Source organism: Artemia sp. Qi Xiang Cuo, chromosome 12, assembly GCF_049724085.1.
Source record: "Artemia sp. Qi Xiang Cuo chromosome 12, ASM4972408v1, whole genome shotgun sequence".
Classification (NCBI taxonomy): Eukaryota; Metazoa; Arthropoda; class Branchiopoda; order Anostraca; family Artemiidae; genus Artemia; species Artemia sp. Qi Xiang Cuo.
This window is the reverse complement of record NC_142805.1, coordinates 39,230,701-39,251,645: the sequence shown is the minus strand read 5'-3', so window position 1 is coordinate 39,251,645 and position 20,945 is coordinate 39,230,701. Positions and strand designations below refer to the sequence as shown.

At 38.0% G+C, this 20,945-nt stretch overlaps 1 protein-coding gene across 2 annotated transcripts in view; it reads left to right on the top strand.

The window, feature by feature from the left end:
* LOC148946099 (piezo-type mechanosensitive ion channel component-like) overlaps positions 1–20,945 on the top strand; it is a 277,609-nt gene that overhangs the window by 6,911 nt on the left and 249,753 nt on the right. For both annotated transcript variants that reach the window (XM_089097773.1, XM_089097772.1), the window contains exon 2: positions 14,713–14,866. In XM_089097773.1, the coding sequence (XP_088953899.1) occupies positions 14,713–14,866 (154 nt within the window). The remainder of the gene's footprint in view (positions 1–14,712; positions 14,867–20,945) is intronic.

Below are 20,945 nucleotides of genomic sequence, written 5' to 3'. Positions count from 1 at the left end.
ATGAGAATGATATAGAAATGTTAGTCGTAACTTTCACTATTAGAAAAATATTGTTTGTAGTAGCACTTTTTAAATTTTTTTTTTTTTTTACATTATTCAACTTTTTTTTAACATGATATTTTTTCAACTCTTTTTTATTTACATCTCTTAGAATGACATGAAACATACTTCAAAAATAAAAAAAATTCCCATTTAATTGGAATAAGCAAAAACCCGCCCAGACAAAAAGGCAAAAAGAGTGAGAGAGACAAAAACACATACAAATACATAATTTCAGACACACAAACCGGGAAAGACATACATTGGAATAAGCAAACACCAGCCCAGAAACACAGGCAAAAAGAATGAGAGAGACAAATGCGTAGATTCAGACACACAAACCGGGAAAAGCATGCATTTGAATAAGCAAACATTCACCCAGACACACAGGCAAAAAGAGTGAGAGAGACAAAAAAACATACAAATACGTAGTTTAAGACACAAACCGAGAAAAAAATGTATTGGAATAAGCAAGCACCCGCCCAGACAAAAAGGCAAAAAGAGTGAGAGAGACAAAAAAACATAAAAAAACGTAGATTCAGATAAACAATCCGAGAAAGCCATGCATTAAAATAAGCAAACAACCGCCCCAAACAAACAGGTAAAAGGAGTAAGACAGATAAAAGCAGATACAAATACGTAGATTGAGACACATAAACCGAGAAAGACATGCATTGGAAGAAGCAAAAACCCCCCCAGACACACAGGCAAAAAGAGTGAGAGAGACAAAAAAAAACATATAAATACGTAGATTCAGACACACAAACTAAGAAAGACATGCATTGGAATAAGCAAACACCTGCCCAGACACACAAGAAAAAAGAATGAGAGAGACAAAAACACATACAAATACATAGATTCAGACACATAAACCGAGAAAGACATGCATTGGAATAGGCAAACAACCGCCCAGATACTTATTTACTTAGGTCCCGGCCATCCTCGGGGGACGTTTTGGGGCCACTCCTCTTGCTAGCTCATGCGTAAGGGCTCGGTACATTGCTCTATCTGGTGCGATACGTGATAACTGGGCTATCTTGACGTTGTCGAAGTGGAAGTTCTCCATCCATCGTTTTCGTGGTCTGCCTCGTGGGCGAAGGCCATGGAGGGATCCTTCAAGGGCGATTTTCGGAAGGCGGGTCGGCTCCATTCGCTTGACTTGGCCGAACCAGCGCAGTTGTTGCTTCTTAATTTTACTGAGTATGGTTTCAGTGGTCTGGAGCCTTTGACGTACTTCCACATTTGTGATTTGGTCAGTGTATTTGATTCTAGAAATGTGACGGAGGCATCTCATCTCAAAAGCTAGAAGTTTTATATCGTCTTCGGTTTTCAGATTCTATGTTTCACATCCATAAATAACTATGGGGATTACTAAACTGTTGAATAGGAACATTTTGAGTTTGTTGGATAGGTGGTTACTTTTCCACAGGTTGGCTAGTCTTCGAAAGCTAGAGCTAGCAAGTGCAAGTCGATGTTTCACGTCAGAGCTATGGCAATTATCTGAGGAGAGTAGGCTACCAAGGTACAGGAAGTGGTCAACCGTTTCAACATGTCTCCTGCCTATGGTTATAATGGACGGGTTGTCTAGTTTACGTCTCGTAGTCACCATAACTTTGGTCTTGCTGGGATTGATTTCCATCCCGAACGACTTTGTAGTATCGTAGAGTTTATCAGCTTGTGTCTGCAATTCTTGTGTAGAGTTGGCTAGCTCATCAATATCATCAGCGTAGGCAAGATTCTCTATTAGCACCCCTCCTATTGTTGGGCCATATTCCGACTGCATCATTGACAGACCGGCATTCAGAAAGAGGTTGAAGAGATGTGGTGATAAGATGCAACCCTGAAGTACTCCTGACGAAGTTTTTAACTCTTCTGACAACCCATCAACGGTTATTACTTGGCCTCGGAACTGGTCGTACAGACTCTTGATTATTTGGAATTTCTCATAAGGGATACCGTAGTGAAGGAGGATATGCCATAGTCCTTTGCGCCATATCAGGTCAAATGCCTGACGGAAATCAACTAATAGTTGGTAGAGTTCTTGGTTGAATTTGATGTGTCGTTCCATGAGTTGCCAAATGACAAATATCTGATCGATTGTTGATCTTCCAGGCCGGAAGCCCGCCTGATATTCTCCAATGGTAAAGTCAGTTGTTGCTTGTATGCGTCGGAGTAGGACTTTTGTCAGGACACGGGACTGATGGCTCGTGAGGCTGATCGGACGGTGGTTTCCGCACTCTTTCTTTGACCCCTTTTTGTGAATGGGTACAATGGCAGCCTTGCACCACTGACGGGGTACGTGGCCGGTTTCCCACACCGCAAACACAATGGCATGGTACAGATCAGTTATATCATCCGTTCCGACATTAATGAGCTCAGCGGTGACTCCGTCTGGGCCAGGGGCTTTTCCTTGTTTGAGTGACTTGATTGCTGATTCGGTTTCTGACTTGAGTGGGGGTGGTGGTCTGAGTTCTTGGTCGGGTATGGGGAAGCGTGTTAGTATTTTAGGATCCGCAGCTACTGGGGGATTCAGTTTATCGTTAAAGTATTCTTTCCATCTTTCAAGTTTCATCTTTGAATCGTAGATCTTATTTCCGTCTTTGTCCAGGATTACTGATGTTTGCGGCTCTTTTTTCCGGCTTAACTCGCGTACCATTCTGAAAACTGTTCCGCTATTCCCCTTCTTGGAAAGTACTTCGCAGTCTTCGCATTTCTTCCGCAGGTGGTTACGTAGTGCCTTTCTGATCTCTCGCTCTACTATTCTCTTGAGGAGCTTGTAAGTATCCCAACTGTGACGGTCGGATTTATTTAAAAAAATATCCTCGCTTATCCGTTATCCGCTTATCTCGCTTATCGCTTATCCTCGCATAGTGCAATCATCTCATCTGTGATCCATGGTTTTTCATTTGCAGTTTTTCTTCCAAGAACGTCATTCGCTGTCTCTATGATTGCTGTTCTAGCCTGCTCAGTCAAGGAGTCTATCTCATTAGCAGTGGTCAAGGGAGAATGATTTTTCAGGATCTCTCGGAATTTTTCAGATAGAGTGGAAGTGTAGGTCTGCCTTTTTGCGGGATTCCGCAGCAGATCCAGCCGGAATCTTGGGATTTTTCTTGTTTTTTTTCAATTTTCTCATTCTTAGCTTGAACCTTGACATCAGGAGAGTGTGGTCAGAGTCGAAGTCTGCTCCAGGTAATGCTACTGTTTCTAGTACGGAAGACTTCCAGCACTTCGATATCAGGATATAATCAATCATGTTCTCGGTTTTACCGTCGGGGGATCTCCAGGTCACTTTACGTTGATGGCGGTGTTTGAAAATTGTCTTCGTTAAGAATAACTCGTTTTCTCGGCAGAAGTCGAGCAATCGTTCCCCTCTCACATTGAGTTTTCCGTGACCAAAAGTCCCCATTATATCGAATCGACCGGTATTATCCATACCTACTATAGTGTTAAAGTCCCCCATGACAATCAGTACGTCTTTCTTATGGATTTTGTCAATGACGCTTTGTAGTGTGAAATATAATTCATCGCAACCTTCCTCACTTCTGGCGGAGTCTGGGGCTTAGACTTGGACGACAGAGATATTTTTGGCAGCTCCCTTTAGTCTTAAGACGGCTATTCTTTCTGAGACTGGGGTGAAGGAGATTAGAGATTTTTTGGCAGTTGATGATACGAAGAATCCTACACCTTGTCGACGAACTCCGTCCGTGCGGCCGGACAACAAGAGGGAGGCTCCAGAGATGTTTTCCTCACTCGTTCAGGGGAGGTGAATCTCAAAGAGGCCGATAACATCGCAATTGTATCTCTGTAGTTTTCTAAGGGCAAGATCTAGTTTTCCCGGTTTGGCAAGTGTTCGGATGTTTAGCGTGCAAAAGTGTAGGGAGGTTTTTGTCGGAACGGAACAACCGTGTGGTTTTTCACCCCGGGTGGGGGTCGTCCTTGGCCTATGATCGTCGGCTGCCCCGGACGCGGTAGCATGTACAATCGCATTATTATCATTCAAGATTGATTGTTCGTCGGTTACCCCGGACGCGGTAGCATGTAAAATCGCATTTTCATTGTTCAAAATTGGTTGTTCGTCGGTTACCCCAGACGCGGTAGCAGATGTTTGTATAATACTGGACCCTTTTTTCATGATTTCAAGAGAGATGGTTTCTTGGCTAAATGGGTGGTGGCGGCAAGCCACTCCTCTCCACCACCTTGCAGAGGCCGTTGTCCGTAAATCTGGATCCTCTGCCCTTTCGCAGTTGTCCTCCTATAGGGGATCCTCCCACGATGGTGTTCTGCTTCACCATCCAATTTAACCCATTGCTAGGAAAAGGATTGCAGCTGATGGGACGTGTCCACACGCCGGTGGGCCCTGCTGAGTGTACATTCGAGGGGCTTTCTTTCTCCTCCGCATGTATTTACGGCCCCTGGGCGAGGGTGCCCCAGTTTCAATTAAGGACCCCATGGGACTGGGCCCCCCTTGGTTCACGCCTCCTACTCAATGGAAGTACCCAACATATCTGTAGGGCGTTCCCCTATCTGCCACCTGGGGACCCGCTGAGTGGCCTGGGGGATGCCCCTGCTGAGATACACAGGCAAAAAAGAGTGAAAGAGACAAAACACATGCAAATACGTAGATTCAGACACACAAACCGAGAATCACATGCATTGGAATAAGCAAACTCCCGACAAAACACACAGGCAAAAGAGTGAGAGAGACAAAAATACAGACAAATACGTAGATTCAGACACACAAACCGAGAAATACATGCATTGGAATAAGCAAACACCCACCCAGACACAGAGACAAAAGAGTGAGAGAGACAATAACACATACAAATACGTAGATTCAGACACACAAACCGAGAAAGACATGCATTGGAATAAGCAAACACCCGCCAAAACACACAGGCAAAAAGAGTGAGAGAGACGAAAACACATACAAATTAGTGTGAGAGAGACAAAAACACATACAAATATGTGGATACAGACACATAAACCGAGAAAGCCATGCATTGGAATAAGCAAACACCCGCCCAGACACAGAGGCAAAAAGAGTGAGAGAGACAAAAACACATACAAATACATAGATTCAGACACACAAACCGAGAAAGATATACATTGGAATAAGTAAACACCCGCCAAGAAACACAGGCAAAAAGAGTGAGAGACACAAAAACACATACAAATACGTAGATTCAGACACACTAACCGAGAAAGACATGCATTGGACCAAGCAAACACCTGTCCAGACACACGGATAAAAAGAGTGAGAGATACAAAAAAACATAAAAAGACGTATATTCAGACAAACAGACCGAGAGAGACATGCATTGAAATTAGCGAACAACCGCCCAGACACAAAGGCAAAAAGAGTGAGAGAGACAAAAACACAAACAAATACGTAGATTCAGACTCACAAACCGAGAAAGACATGTATTGGAACAAGCAAACACCCACACAGAGACACAAACAAAAAGAGTGAAAGAGACAAAATCACATACAAATACGTAGATTCAGACACAACAACCAAGAAGACTTGCATTAGAATAAGCAAATACCCGCCCAGACACACAGACAAAAAGAGTGAGAGATACAAAAACACATATAAATACGTAGATTCAGACACACATACCAAGAAAAACATGCTTTGGAATAAGCAAACAACCGCTCAGACACAAAGGCAAAAAGAGTGAGAGAGACAAAACACATACAAATACATAGATTCAGACACACAAACCGAGAAAGACATACATTGGAATAAGCAAACATCCGCCCAGACACACAGGCAAAAAGAGTGAGAGAGACAAAAACAGTTACAAATACGTAGATTCAGACACACATACCGAGAAAGACAAGCATTGGAATAAGCAAACACCTGCCCAGACACACACGCAAAAAGAGTGAGAGAGACAAAAACGCATACAAATGCGTAGATTCTGACACACAAACCGACAAAGACATGCATTGGAATAAGCAAACACCCTCCCAGACACACAAGCAAAGAGAGTGAGAGAGACAAAAACACATACAAATACGTAGATTCAGACACACAAACCGAGAAAGACATGCATTGGAATAAGCAAACACCCGCCCAGACACGTGGCAAAAAGAGTGAGAGAGACAAAACATATAAAAATACGTAGATTCAGACATACAAACCGAGAAACACATGCATTAGAATAAGCAAACACCCACCCCGACACCGAGCCAGAAAGAGTGAGGGAGACAAAAGTACACACAACTACGGTGATTCAGTCAAAAAAACCGAGAAAGACATGCACTGTAATAAGCAAACAACCGCCCAGACACGTGGCAAAAAGAGTGAGATAGACAAAAACATAAACAAATACGTATATTCAGACATACAAACCGAGAAAGACATGCATTGGAATAAGCAAACACCCACCCCAGACACACAGGCAAAAGAGTGAGAGAGACAAAAATACTTACAAATACGCAGATTCAGACACACAAACCGAGAAAGACATGCATTGAAATAAGCAAACACCCTCCCAGACACACAGGCAAAAAGAGTGAGAGAGGCAAAAACACATACAAATTAGAGTGAGAGAGACAAAAACACTTACAAATACGTAAATTCCGACACACAAACCGAGAAGACATGCATTGGAATAAGCCAACACCCGCCCAGACACACAGGCACAAGAGTGAGAGAGACAAAAACACATTCAAACACGTAGATTCAGACAAACAACCCGAGAAAGACATGCATTGAAATAAGCAAACACCCGCCCAGACACACAGGCACAAGAATGAGAGAGACAAAAACACATACGAACACGTAGATTCAGACAAACAAACCGAGAAGACATGCATTGGAATAAGCAAACACCCGCCCAGACACACAGACAAAAGAGTGAGAGAGATAAAAACACATACAAATACGTAGATTCAGACACAAAAAACAAGAAACACATGCATTGGAATAAGCAAACACCCGCCCAGACACACAGGCAAAAAGAGTGAGAGAGACAAAAACACATACAAATACTTAGATTCAGACACACAAACCGAGAAAGACAACCAATGGAATAAGCAAACACCCGCTCAAACAGGCAGGCAAAAAGAGTGAGAGAGACAAAACAGATACAAATACGTAGATTCAGACACACAAACCGGGAAAGACATGCATTAGAATAAACAAACACCCGCCCAGACGCACAGGCAAACAGAGTGAGAGAGACAAAAAACACATACAAATACGTAGATTCAGACACAAAAACCAAGAAAGACATGCATTGGAATAAGCAAACACCCGCCCAGACACACAGGCAAAAAGACTGAGAGAGATAAAAAAACATACAAATACGTAGATTCAGTCACACAAACCGAGAAAGACATGCAGCGGAATAAGCAACCACCTGCCCAGACACGTGGAAAAAAGAGTGAGAGAGACAAAAAAACATACAAATACGTAAAGTAAGACACACAAACCGAGAAATGCATGCATTGGAATAAGCAAACGCCCGCCCAGACTCACAGGCAAAAGAGTCAGAGAGACAAAAACACATACAAATACGTAGATTCAGACAAAGAACCAAGAAAGGCATGCATTGGAATAAACAAAAAACCGCCCAGATACACAGAAAAAAAAGAATGAGAGAGACAAAAACACATACAAATACGTAGATTTAGACACACAAACCGAGAATCACATGCATTGGAATAAGCAAACACCCGACCAGAAACACACGCAAAAGAGTGAGAGAGACAAAAATACATACAAATACGTAGTTTCAGAAACACAAACCGAGAAAGACATGCATTAGAATAAGCAAACACCCGCCCCAGACACACAGGAAAAAAGAGTGAGAGAGACAAAAAAACATACAAATACGTAGATTCAGACACACAAACCGAGAAACACATGCATAGAAATAAGAAAACACCCGCCCAGACACACAGGCAAAAAGAGTGAGAGAGGCAAATACTCATATAAATACGCGTGAGAGAGAAAAAAACCCATACAAATACGTGGATTTAGACACATAAACCGAGAAAGAAATGCATTGGAATAAGCAAACACCCGCCCAGACACACAGGCAAAAAGAGTGAGAGAGGCAAAAACACAACCAAAAACGTAGATTCGGACACACAAACCGAGAAAGACATGCATTGGAATAAGCAAACACCTGCCCAAACACACAGGCAAAAAGAGTGAGAGAGACAAAACACATACAAATACATGGATTCAGACAAAAAAACCGAGAAAGACATGCATTGGAATAAGCAAATATCCGCCCAGGCACACAGGCAAAAGAGTGAGAGACACAAAAGCACATACAAATACATATATTTAGACACACATAGAGAGATACACCAGCATTGGAATAAACAAATACCCGCACAGACACACAGGCAAAAAGAGTGAGAGAGACAAAAAAGCATACAAATACGTAGATTCAGACACACAAACCGAGAAAGACATGCATTGGAATAAGCAAAAAACCACCCTGACACACAAGCAAAAAGAGTGAGAGAGACAAAAAACATACAAATAAGTATATTAAGACACACAAACCGAGAAATGCAGGCATTGGAATAAGCTAACACCCGCCCAGACTCACAGGCAAAAAGAGTGAGAGTGACAAAAACATATAAAAATACGTAGATTCATATACACAAACCGAGAAAGCCCTGCATTGGAATAAGCAACCATCTGCCCCAGACACACAGGCAAAAAGAGTGAGAGAGACAAAACACACATACAAACAGGTAGATTCAGACAAACAAACTGAGAAAGACATGCATTGGAATAAGCAAACACTCACCCAGACACAAAGGCAAAAAATAGTGAGAGAGACAAAAACACATACAAATATGTAGATTCAGACACACAAACCGAGAAAGATATGCATTGAAATAAGCAAACACCCACCCAGACACACAGGCAAAAAGAGTGAGACAGACAAAAAAAACATACAAATACGCAGATTCAGACACAAAAACCGAAAAAGACATGCATTGGAATAAGCAAACACCTGCCCAGACACACTAGCAAAAAGAGTGAGAGAGACAAAAACACATACAAATACGTAGATTCAAACACGCAAACCGAGAAAGAGATGCATTGGAATAAGCAAACACCAACCCAGAAACACAGGCAAAAAGAGTGAGAGAGACAAAAACACATACAAATTTGTAGATTCAGACACACAAACCGAGAAAGACATGCACTGGAATAAGGAAACACCCACCCAGACACACAAGCAAAAAGAGTGAGAAAGACAAAAACACATACAAATTTTTAGATTCAGACACACACACCGAGAAAGACATGCATTGAAATAAGCAAACACCTGCCAAGACACACAGGCAAAAAGAGTGAGATAGACAAAAACACATACAAATTTGTAGATTCAGACACACACACCGAGAAAGACTTGCATTGAAATAAGCAAACACCCGCCCAGACACACAGGCAAAAAGAGTGAGAGAGAAAAATCACAAACAAATGCGTAGATTCTGACACAAAAACCGAAAAAGACACAGGCAAAAAGAGTGTACCCCGCGACGGCGCATAAATAGTGAGAGAGACATGCAAAGTCGCTTTATTTCATTTTTAAGGTTAATTTTGACTAGGTTACGTGCGTGCACGTAACCTAGTCTAACTTAAACTTAAAATGAAATAAAGCTATGTCGACTATCCTATGAGCTATGTAGACATCCGATGCATGTCTTTCTCGGTTTTTGTGTCTGAATCTACGCATTTGTATGTTTTTTGTCTCTCTCACTCTTTTTGCCTGTGTGTCTGGGTGGGTTTTAGCTTATTGCAATGCATATCTTTCTCGGTTTGTGTGTCTGAATCTACGTATTTGTATGTGTTTTTGTCTCTCTCACTCTTTTTGCCTGTGTGTCTGGGCGGGTGTTTGCTTATTCCAGTGCATTTCTTTCTCGTATTGTGTGTCTGAATCTACGTATTTTTATGTGTTTTTTGTCTCTCTCACTCTTTTAGCTGTGTGTCTGGGCAGGTGTTTGCTTCTTTCAATGCATGTCTTTCTCGGTTTGTGTCTCTGAATCTACGTATTTGTATGGTTTTTTTGTCTCTCTCACTCATTTTTGCCTGTGTGTCTGGGCGGATGTTTGCTTATTCCAATGCATGTCTTTCTCGGTTTGTTTGTCTGAATCTACGTATTTGTATGTTTTTTTGGCTCTCTTACTCTTTGGTCTGTGTGTCTGGGTGGGTGTTTGTTTATTCCAATGCATGTGTTTCTCGGTTTGTGTGTCTGAATCTACGTATTTGAATGTGTTTTTGTCTCTCTCACTCTTTTTGCCTGTGTATCTGGGTGGGCGTCTGCTTATTCCAATGCATGTCTTTCACGTCTTTTGTGTCTGCATCTACGTACTTGTATGTGTTTTTGTCTCTCTCACTCTTTTTGCCTGTGTGTATGGGCGGGTGTTTGCTTATTCCAATGTATGTCTTTCTCGGTTTGTGTGTTGGAGGGAGGGTGGAGGGATAGGGGTAGGACTTGGGCCCAAGCATCAGAAGAAATTGTCTGTCTTGTATGCATCTCAAATCATCATGGTATGCATATTCTCACGATGATGCCATAAAAATGCCCCGAAACAGGTCACTTTTAACACCTATCGAAAATCCAATAGATTAATCGAATTTGCTTGAGCTTGTTCCAGTTCAATAGAATGAACCTGTTATGATATTGTGACGCTTAACATCAGTTGGACAATGTCCCAGAAACAATACATTGGATGTATTTCTAAAATCATAATATGTTCAATGGATTGTTGGTTCAGTCTATTAACGTATCGTTCTTTTACCTTAGGAAGTCAGATGTCTCACGTTCGATTCCTACATCAAACACAAATTTAATCAATGGGAAGATACTTAGAATGTAAAAAATCGTATCATTGGAAAAGAAAAATATCATCATTAGACTACAATAAAATGACATCAATAAAAAAAACTATTAAAATAAAAATTCATATATCCATAAAATAAAACATTCATACAAAAAAAAACATTAAATAAAACACCAACCATACTGCTCCGTCGGAATGCAAGGAGAAAGCCCCGTAAGAATGATGATTGAAAAATCGTATATCCATACAATAAAACATCCAAACAAAAAAAACATTAAATAAAACATCAATCATATAACAATACGTATAATCAATCATAAAGTAACACACATATTCAACTATATATCAAAAACAATCTCTGTAATAACAATCAGACTCCCATACAATAAAACATCAAAAATAACACCAGCCTTATAACAATACCAGGAAAAAAACCATCAATGCATGAAATGAGTCATGACTTTAGCAGAAACATGATGCATAAGATAAGATAAGATAAGTTTTATTCTTCATTAGATACACATACAATATTACATGTTATTATTCCCCCAAACGCTCATTGGCCTGTACAAAGAGGGAAGACAAATGAATTGCATACTCAGAAATGAAAAACAAAAGAAAATTTAAAATGATCACTTACTCACATACGAAGGAGAAGAAAAGAAAACATACATAAAATGGAAACTATAGAAAAAATAGAATGAACAAACTAAATTAATTAATTAGATTAAATAGACTAAAAAAAAAATATAATTATTACTATAAGCGATTTCCTATCGTCGAAACAGAATTTTATACGTATTGTCAGGTAAAACCAACATCATAATAGCTGTTACGATGTTGTTCATAACTCTTATCCAAGATATTAAGAATATCATAACTTAAGTCATGTACAGCCCTTTTAAGCTTGTATTTAAAAACTATATAAATACCAATTCAATCAGCTCTGCATACTTCTGCTACCTAAGATTAGCACAGTAATGTCCCACCTGGCTGCTACCTTAGATTGACACAGTAATTTGCTACCACCCCGCTACCTATCGTTATAGATACACTACTGATATGTCAATAAATACAACTGATAAAGAGCTTGAAAATAATAATAGGATGATAACAGGAAGAACAATATATGGAAATTACGAAATACAGTTGACGGTATGTTTTATAGACAGGACAATAGTGCTGTACCGTATTATTTTTTTTCAGACCATGGCACTTTGTAAAGAAGGAGTTTTAGCAAAAACTTCGAAAGGGGCTCATTTCGATTGGAAATTTAAAAGTTCTAGTGCCCTTTTTAAGATTCGAAAGTGATTGGGGGACAAATTTTCTTCCCCGCGTGCATTTTGATCAAAATAATCTAAATATCATATAACAAAACCTTCGGGGTTAAAACAACCATTCAGAACCTGGGGTCATGTGTTATAATTTATGCCCTTGGGATATACATGGTTTTTATTCTAAACTTTGTCGGATAAACTTTACACAAGATTCATTTAGCTGGACATTGAAAGTTCTAGTCCCGTTTTAGGAGTTAAAAGTGATATAGGGTAACTAGCACCCCCCCCCCCCCCGACACCCTCTTATCCCCAAACACGACTAATTGAAATTGTGAGATATCCATTTTGTTCAAAATAAACCGAAGAACATATAACTATGCATCCCGGGTTGACAAAATCCACCAGAGCCTTAGATCAAGGGTGGTAAGTTATGCCCTGGGGGCATATAGGGTTTTTATGGAATATGGAATGATTGGTCTCATAAACTTTGGATTTGGGTAAATTATATTGGAAACTAGAAGCTATAGAGCCCTTTTTAAGAGTCAAAAATTATTTGAGGATAACCAGCCCCCCCCCTCCCCCCACCACGGCCATCCTTTTCCAAAATAGACATCCAATCAAAATTTTGATATATCTATTTTCTTCAGCATTGTTGGAAGATCCAGTAATTATGTCTTTGGAGATGTCAAACACTCCCCCCACAGCCCTTTAAGTTATAGTGCCCTTTTTAAGAGTGAAAATCGATTGGAGGTAATTTACCCTCCCCCTCCCCACGACCAATATCCTCCAAATTAATTTGAAAAAAAAAAAAATTAAAATAGCCATTTGTTAAAAAATAGTTCCAAGATCAGGTACCAAAACTCCCAGGGTTGACACGACCCTCTAAAGCCCAGGGATAAGTGTTATAAGTTATGAATTGGAGGCATATAAGGTTTTGTATGAAAGGGATGGTCTTATCTATTTCATACGGGATTCTTATAAATTTCTTATAAATTTCAGAGGGGTCAAGTTCTATTGCCCTTTTCAGGAGTTAAAAGTGACGGAAGGGCAACTGGACACCCACCTCAGCCTAGATCTTGAAAAAAATAAAGTGAAAGACGGCTTTCCGATTGCTCCCTTTGAGTAGTCCCAGCTCGCCCTTTTTAATATATACACAAAATTATGTGTCGTCGAAACTTTCTAAACTTTCCATGTTTTGGAATTAGAATTTTCAGGATTTGGGATTGGAATTGATGTAAAATAAAAGTATCTTTATATGTAACACTGTAATTTTTTAATTATCGTACTAATATCACTAATGGTTTCTAGTGATTTCAATTAGGATTATAAAGGGTAGCTTTGATACTTTGTTTACTTTGATACTTTTTTTTTAATTTGATACTTCGTTTACTTTGATGCTTTTTTACTTTGATGTTGTTACGTTGATACTAGTTTTGATATTTTGATTAAACTTCGATTTTGAAATAATTTTGATTTTGTAGTAGGAAATTTAGAAAAACCTTAGACTTTGGCAATCAAAACGAACAGAAATTGATTAAAAAATGACTTTCCAAAGAAGAAGCTTTTCAATGAAAAATATAGGCCATATTAATCTCAGGATCCGCAAAAATAAAAATGAATAATAGTTACTCTTTGTGCCTTGAACAGTCTTGTAAAGAACTAACCAAATTAAACTGAATATTTGATAGGGCTAATGATCTTAATTGTTGAAAGCTCATCAGCTCAAGATTCCGTTTTACAGAAATTTAAATTTCATTTTCATAGTTGTAATATGTACAAAATACAAATATTTGTAATATAATTTGCTTTAGTAAAGTGGCAAATACGTAGTGGGCTTTAGACTTTTACAGTTAAAGAAGGGGAAAGTAGCCAATCTCTTGTTATTAATGATAACTATATTTATCTTGAACAGTGGATTGTTTTAATATGGCCAATATTTTCTTTGAAAAGGTTATTTTTCGGAGAGTTTTTTTTTAATTAATCACAATAAATTGCTGAGTAAAACTCAAAACGACCAAAAATTAGTATTGGTAGGGTTGACAACCCCCATTCCATCTCAAGACAAGAACGTAATTTGTAGTTTACTGAAAACATGACCGTGGATTGTCAGTTTAATATACAAATACTGATATTTATTCCTTAAAGTCTTAATAATTAATAATTCTGATTTATTATAGTCATAAAAGTGAAAATATTTTTTGTGCGTTTTATTTTCAGCCAAATGCAAATTATATTCTGGTCTTGAGAAGGCATGAGGGTTGTCTACCCTACTCATGTTAATTTTTTTTTTTTTTTTTAGTTTGACTAGGCTATTGATTATAATTTATATTCATTTTGGATTTCATCTATACATTGATGGTGATTTGTGGTAGTTTTACGCTTGGAAAATTATTTGACTTCATTTCTGCTCATTTTTGGTTTAATGGAGCTCTTTACTTTTCATTGAAAAACTTATTTTGGAAAGGAGGTTTTTAAATTAATATAAAAAAAGGCTCATTCGATTTAAGTCGATCTTTTTGAAACTATATTTGCAGATTAAAAAAGTAACCATTCTTATTTCTGATTTCAGGGACTGACAGTCTATGCATAGTGAGTGAAGTGGAGGGCTTGTTTTGGGATGGGGTCACATTTCTTCTTCTCCTACTATGTCGCCGCTTTTTCACAAGTTGTTATTTCTTTCACGTTGTTAATGATGTCAAATGCCAAATTATATTGGCCTCAAGGTACGTCCAATCTCATTTTTCTTATAATTTTTGTTCTTTTTGTATTAAGAACATTATAATTTCATGTGAAAATATTTATCATTTGATCTTACCAAACGGTAGATAATGCAAAATTCACATTTTTTTATTTCACAGTGTTGCTGTAAAGAGTCCAATATATCAGCATTTGCAGTTAAATAAGTTCTTCTTCCACTTTCTGCGAGCATTTATTCTAAATTATATAACCTGGTAATCTAGGCCTCTTTTTGGGTCCCATTTTCCCCATTTATTTTTTTTCTCTTTCTTATTGGGCTCCGTCCGACCTTTGTGGTTGTATTGAGGTTTCTTCTCTTCTAAATAAACAAAAAACTTGGCAACGGTACTTCAATCTGTCTGGTGCTAGAGGCAGTAACTAGGCGAGGTTATGAGCCAGGAAGTTATCAGTCCGTATTTGCGAGGTCTTCCTTGAGGGCACGTGCCGTGGAACCGTCTGTGAAAAGTGAGTTTTAGTAGTTGATTGGTTTTCATTCGCTGAATATGGACAAGTCAGTACAGTTGTTGGCTTTTGATACGGTCCCAGATGGTTTGGGAGCAACAGAGACATTTTTGGGGGGTCTTATTTTGAGATTCCGTCAAAATAGGTAATACCCGCAATACTTTTAAAATGTTTAATTTCAAATGCTGAGATTCTTCGCTGGTCATCAGCTCTTATTGACCAAGTCTTGCTTAGGTATAATACGATGGGAATTATGAGGGAGTTAAAGAGTGACACCTTTAGAGAAGTTGACAGAGGCTTAATTTTCCGAATTGGCAAGCGTTTCTTGAATCTGGTGCTAGCCAGATAAATTTTTACTTGATTGTTTTTCAGTAGTTTTTGTCAGAAGTTAGGAGGCTCCCTATATAGATGAAAGGGTTAACCTTTTTTACTGACTATCGTTTTATTGTCAGGTGCAAAGTTCTCCTAGAAGGGTTTCTAAACGCTTGCATAACTTTGGTGTTGGCTGTATTGACTATCATCCCAAAAGCCTTGGTTGTTAACACTAGTTCATCGGCGTTAGCTTACAGTAAATCCTGTTGGCTGTTGATTTTCTCAATTTTATCTGCATATGCTAGTTTATCGATAAGTACCACTCCAATCTCTGTATTCTTTATGGTCTTAGCAAGTGATAGTGCTTCATTGAGGAATAGGTTAAAAGAGAAGGAGTGACAAGCGACAACCTTGGAGAACACCCACCAAAAATATTCTGTCAGTCCTCCAGGCGTCTGGACCCATATATATATATATATATATATATATATATATATATATATATATATATATATATATATATATATATATATATATATATATATATATATATATATATATATATATATATATATATATATATATATATATATATATATATATATATATATATATATATATATATATATATATATATATATATATATATATATATATATATATATATATATATATATATATATATATATATATATATATATATATATATATATATATATGTGTATATGTATATGTGTGTGTGTGTGTGATGATGATGATGATGATGATGATGATGATGATGATGATGTATATATATATATATATATATATATATATATATATATGTGTGTAGTGTATATATATATATATATATATATATATATATATATATATATATATATATATATATATATATATATATATATATATATATATATATATATATATATATATATACATATATATATATACATGTTGCTTATCAGGATTTTTCTTAGAAAAGGCAACTCTTCCTCAAAAACTTTTGGAGAGCAAATACTAGAGATCCCGTCAGTTAAAGAAATGATCAAGCCAATTTTTACTTGGTGAGCGTGACCGGAATTATAAGACAAAAATCTATTGTTATTTGTCAGTTTTCTGTGAGTTTTAAAATCGAGACTATTTTCATTTTTTAAAATAAGAACATGAATAAAACGAAAATTCCCATCCTCTCCTAATTCGACAGTAAGCTTAAAATCCCCCCCCCCAAACGCAGTGGTTAATTAACCAGACGTTTTCAAAGAGAAGAAAAAGGTTTCTAGAGATTTCTAAGGAAGTCTAGGAGACGACTCGGGAAAAGGATGTTTTTTGTTCCTTACCTTATGTACCCGGGCTAAGTGAAAAACTCAAAAGAATTTTACAGAGTAATGGTCTAAAGGTACATTTTCAATTTTCCAGGCCATTTTATATCGTTCGATAATGTCTCTTTGATTTCTAGGGATCGGAGTTTAAAGCAAAATTTTCGTGAAACTCTTGAAATAAAGAAAATCTTATTCAACAACATTGCTTTGAATCGGGACACGGGTGAATTTTGGCTGAATTCTATCTACGATAATTTATTAAAGTCTGACAAAGAAAAGTTCAATTCACCCAATGTAGTTGACCTCTGTCAAAGAGTTACATCATTGAACGCTAATGAACCGAATACAAGAAGGTTAAAGAGGCTAGCTTCCTCCTTTGCTTTGAAAGGAATTAGAGGATTAAACAATATGTAGTTTTATTTGATTTTGTATAAAAACTTTTGTTTTAAATTTATTTTTTTTGGTTTTACTACTGATGACAGCCACATATGCAGTGAAATTATATATATATATATATATATATATATATATATATATATATATATATATATATATATATATATATATATATATATATATATATATATATATATATATATATATATATATATATATATATATATATATATATATATATATATATATATATATATATATATATATATATATATATATATATATATATATATATGTATATATACTACTACTACTACTACTAACAACTCACCGCAGCACCAAGCCGCCTGAGGCCAACACAGCTACGCACGATCCTCCTCCACCCCAATCTAATCAAAGCCTCCCTTTTTACACCCGCCCACGAAGTTCCCATTTCATTTAAATCTTTCTTTATGCCGTCCTCCCATCCCAGACGGGGACGACCTGGTTTCCGTTTAGCCCTAGATGGTTGGCCGAAAAGAACAATCTTCGGCAATCTGTCATCCTTCATCCTCACAACGTGCCCTAACCACCTCAACCTTTCTTTCATTATAGCCCTAGAGAGCGGTATTCAACTACAATTTTTTCGTATAGCCTATTGTTTGAAATACGGTCAGTCAGCCGGGTACCCAGAAAAATCCTTAAGCAATTTCTCTGGAAAACGTCTAGCAAATCTCCATCCGCTTTTCGGAGCGTCCATGCTTCAGAGCCATATTCAACCACTAGTAGAGTGCTAACTTATACTTTAGGTGGATTATGTTCCTTCCTGTGCTATTTGGGTGGATTATGTTCCGTGGCACCTTTCCAGAGAATGCACTTATGGATTTGGGCGGATTATGTTCCTTCCTGTGCTATTTGGGCGGATTACGTTCCTTGGCACCTTTCCAGAGCTTGACCTTATGGATTTGCTTGCCTTATGTTCCTTCCTGTCCTATTTGCTTGCCTTATATTCCTTGGTACCTTTCCAGAGCATGTACTTATGGAGCTGCTTGCCTTATGTTACTTCCCATGCTATTTCAGGAGCTTACGTTCCTTTCTATGCTATTGTAAGGGCTTATGTACCTTCCTATGCTATTCCAGGAGCTTATGTTCCTCCCTATGCTATTCTATAGGACTAAGTTCATTCCCGTGCTATTTGGGAACGCCAGGGGTTTATGTTCCTTCCTATGTTATTTGGGGACACTATGTTCCTTTCTATGCTATTCTAGGAGTTTATATTCCCTCCCATGCTATTCTATAGCGCTATGTTCCTTCCTGTGCTATTCTAGGAGTTTATGTTCCTTCCTTTACTATTCTAGGAGTTTATGTTCCCTCCCATGCTATTCTATAGCGCTATGTTCCTTCCTATGTTATTCTATGGGACCTCTACACGTGATTAAAAACACGTTTTGAAACTAAATGCTATTTGCTTGCCTTATGTTCCCTTAAAGGTTTGACGACTACATTCACGAATACATTCACGCCTACAAGAATATTCAGTTTCACGTGCAAATTGCAAAAAAGCGAGCAGTACGAGCGGGGATTCCCCACACAAGTTTGTTTCAACTCCACGTTTTTCAACCAGACTGGTTTTTGTTTTTTGGAGCAACACCATTTCTTTTAGGGCCAATCAGAGAGAGAGAGAGTGGAGGTTACTCCATATACGATAACGTGATTGGTAATTGGATTCAAATAAAAAGGAGTGATTTACATTCATCCTTGAGATTTTGTATAAAATGCTCATGCCTTACGATTAAATTTTCATAATGATATAACTCATGAAGGATAACACATTAAATATTATTGACTTTGAAGCTATGGATACATTAATTTACAATGTAAGTTCAGTTTACTAAATTTTCTTAATTTTATTTCCAAATAAAATCATTTTACCACCCCACTAGTAAATTCAAATTCAGGGGCATTGCCCCCCTCCCCCCCACAATACAAACTCTAAAATATGCTGATTATAGTCGCTAGAAAACGTAAAATACGCACTTTTTTCCACTTTGTAAACCCACATCTTCCCCCCACCTCTCTGTTTACAAGTTTAATTCATTAGAAATAGTTCTTTTGTTCAAAATGACCTTTTCCCATCGTGCATTTAAAATGTGCTGTCTTTTTCCCCTCTAAATAAAACCACTTGTGTTTAACCTTTTTTACAAGAGGGAGCGATTTAAAAACAACATTTGGCATGCGCATTATCTGAATTAAGAAAAGAAAGGAATGGAAACGTGCAATTTTAAACGGTTTTAATAAAGAGAGATGGTATTTTGACCAAATTAGACAATACAATATCTTTTCATCTGTATTTGATTATTAAAAGGCTTTTTTAAGCATATAAGGTGGGGGAAGGGGAGCACTACATCAATTTTAACACCTTTTTTGAGAGGTGAAAAAATAACTATTTCTTCGCATGAAAAGTAAGGGGGAGGGAGGGCGGATTGTTTGTGCAGACATGTATACCCTTTGACAAGAAAACTAATGTGGTCATTCCGACACGCAACACTGAATTTTAGTGTTTGGTTAGCTGTTAATTATAGCATATTTATGGCTGACTATTTTTAGATCTATATTTTAAATCATTGCATTGGATTTGATGCAAGGGGGGGGGTGCTAGTTTTTTTCTTCTGTAAAAATGGGAATTGTTTTTCCATACTAAATTTCGCCTTTTTTTTAAGGAGGAGGATTCCTACAATTACTCTCCCCCTGAAAAGAGAGCTAAGGCTAATGGCGTTAATCCAATGAAACAACTGGAGATAGCTGAGCCATCCAGGGCCACGCGACTACAGTGTGGTCAAAACCGAAAAGAGAATGGGCGGCTGCTCACATGATGGTAGGCCCCGCTGCTCCAACCCCCCAAGCCAGTGACATAGCAGCCGCCACCACATCTATACAAGAAACAGATGTCATCGCCCTGCCTATCCTCCAACACGCGCGACCAGGACCATCTGGTACACAAGTCCAGCCGGAATATGGAAATGTGAGCATTTTTACCTTTACTTTCTACATGGTTTTAGAAATTTCAACCTTTTTCTTTCCATTTTTTAGTCTTTTCTTCTCGCCAATTTTTTAAACACCGTAAAAGTGTGTGTGTGTGTGTGTGTGTGTTTGTGTGTATGTGTATGTGTGTACGTGTTTGTGTGTTAGTGTGTGGGTGGGTGTGTGGGTTTGTGTGTGTTCGTGTCCTGGGTTGTGTTTCTTGTTGTATTTTTGTTTTTGTGTGTGTTTATTTGTGTGGTTATTTTTTTGTGTGTGGGTGTCTGTGTTTGTTTGTGTGTACTTCTGTGTGTGTGTGTGTGTGTGTGTGTGTGTGTGTGTGTGTGTGTGTGTGTGTGTGTGTGTGTGTGTGTGTGTGTGTGTGTGTGTGTGTGTGTGTGTGTGTGTGTGTGTGTGTGTGTGTGTGTGTGTGTGTGTGTGTGTGTGTGTGTGTGTGTGTGTGTGTGTGTGTGTGTGTGTGTGTGTGTGTGTGTGTGTGTGTGTGTGTGTGTGTGTGTGTGTGTGTGTGTGTGTGTGTGTGTGTGTGTGTGTGTGTGTGTGTGTGTGTGTGTGTGTGTGT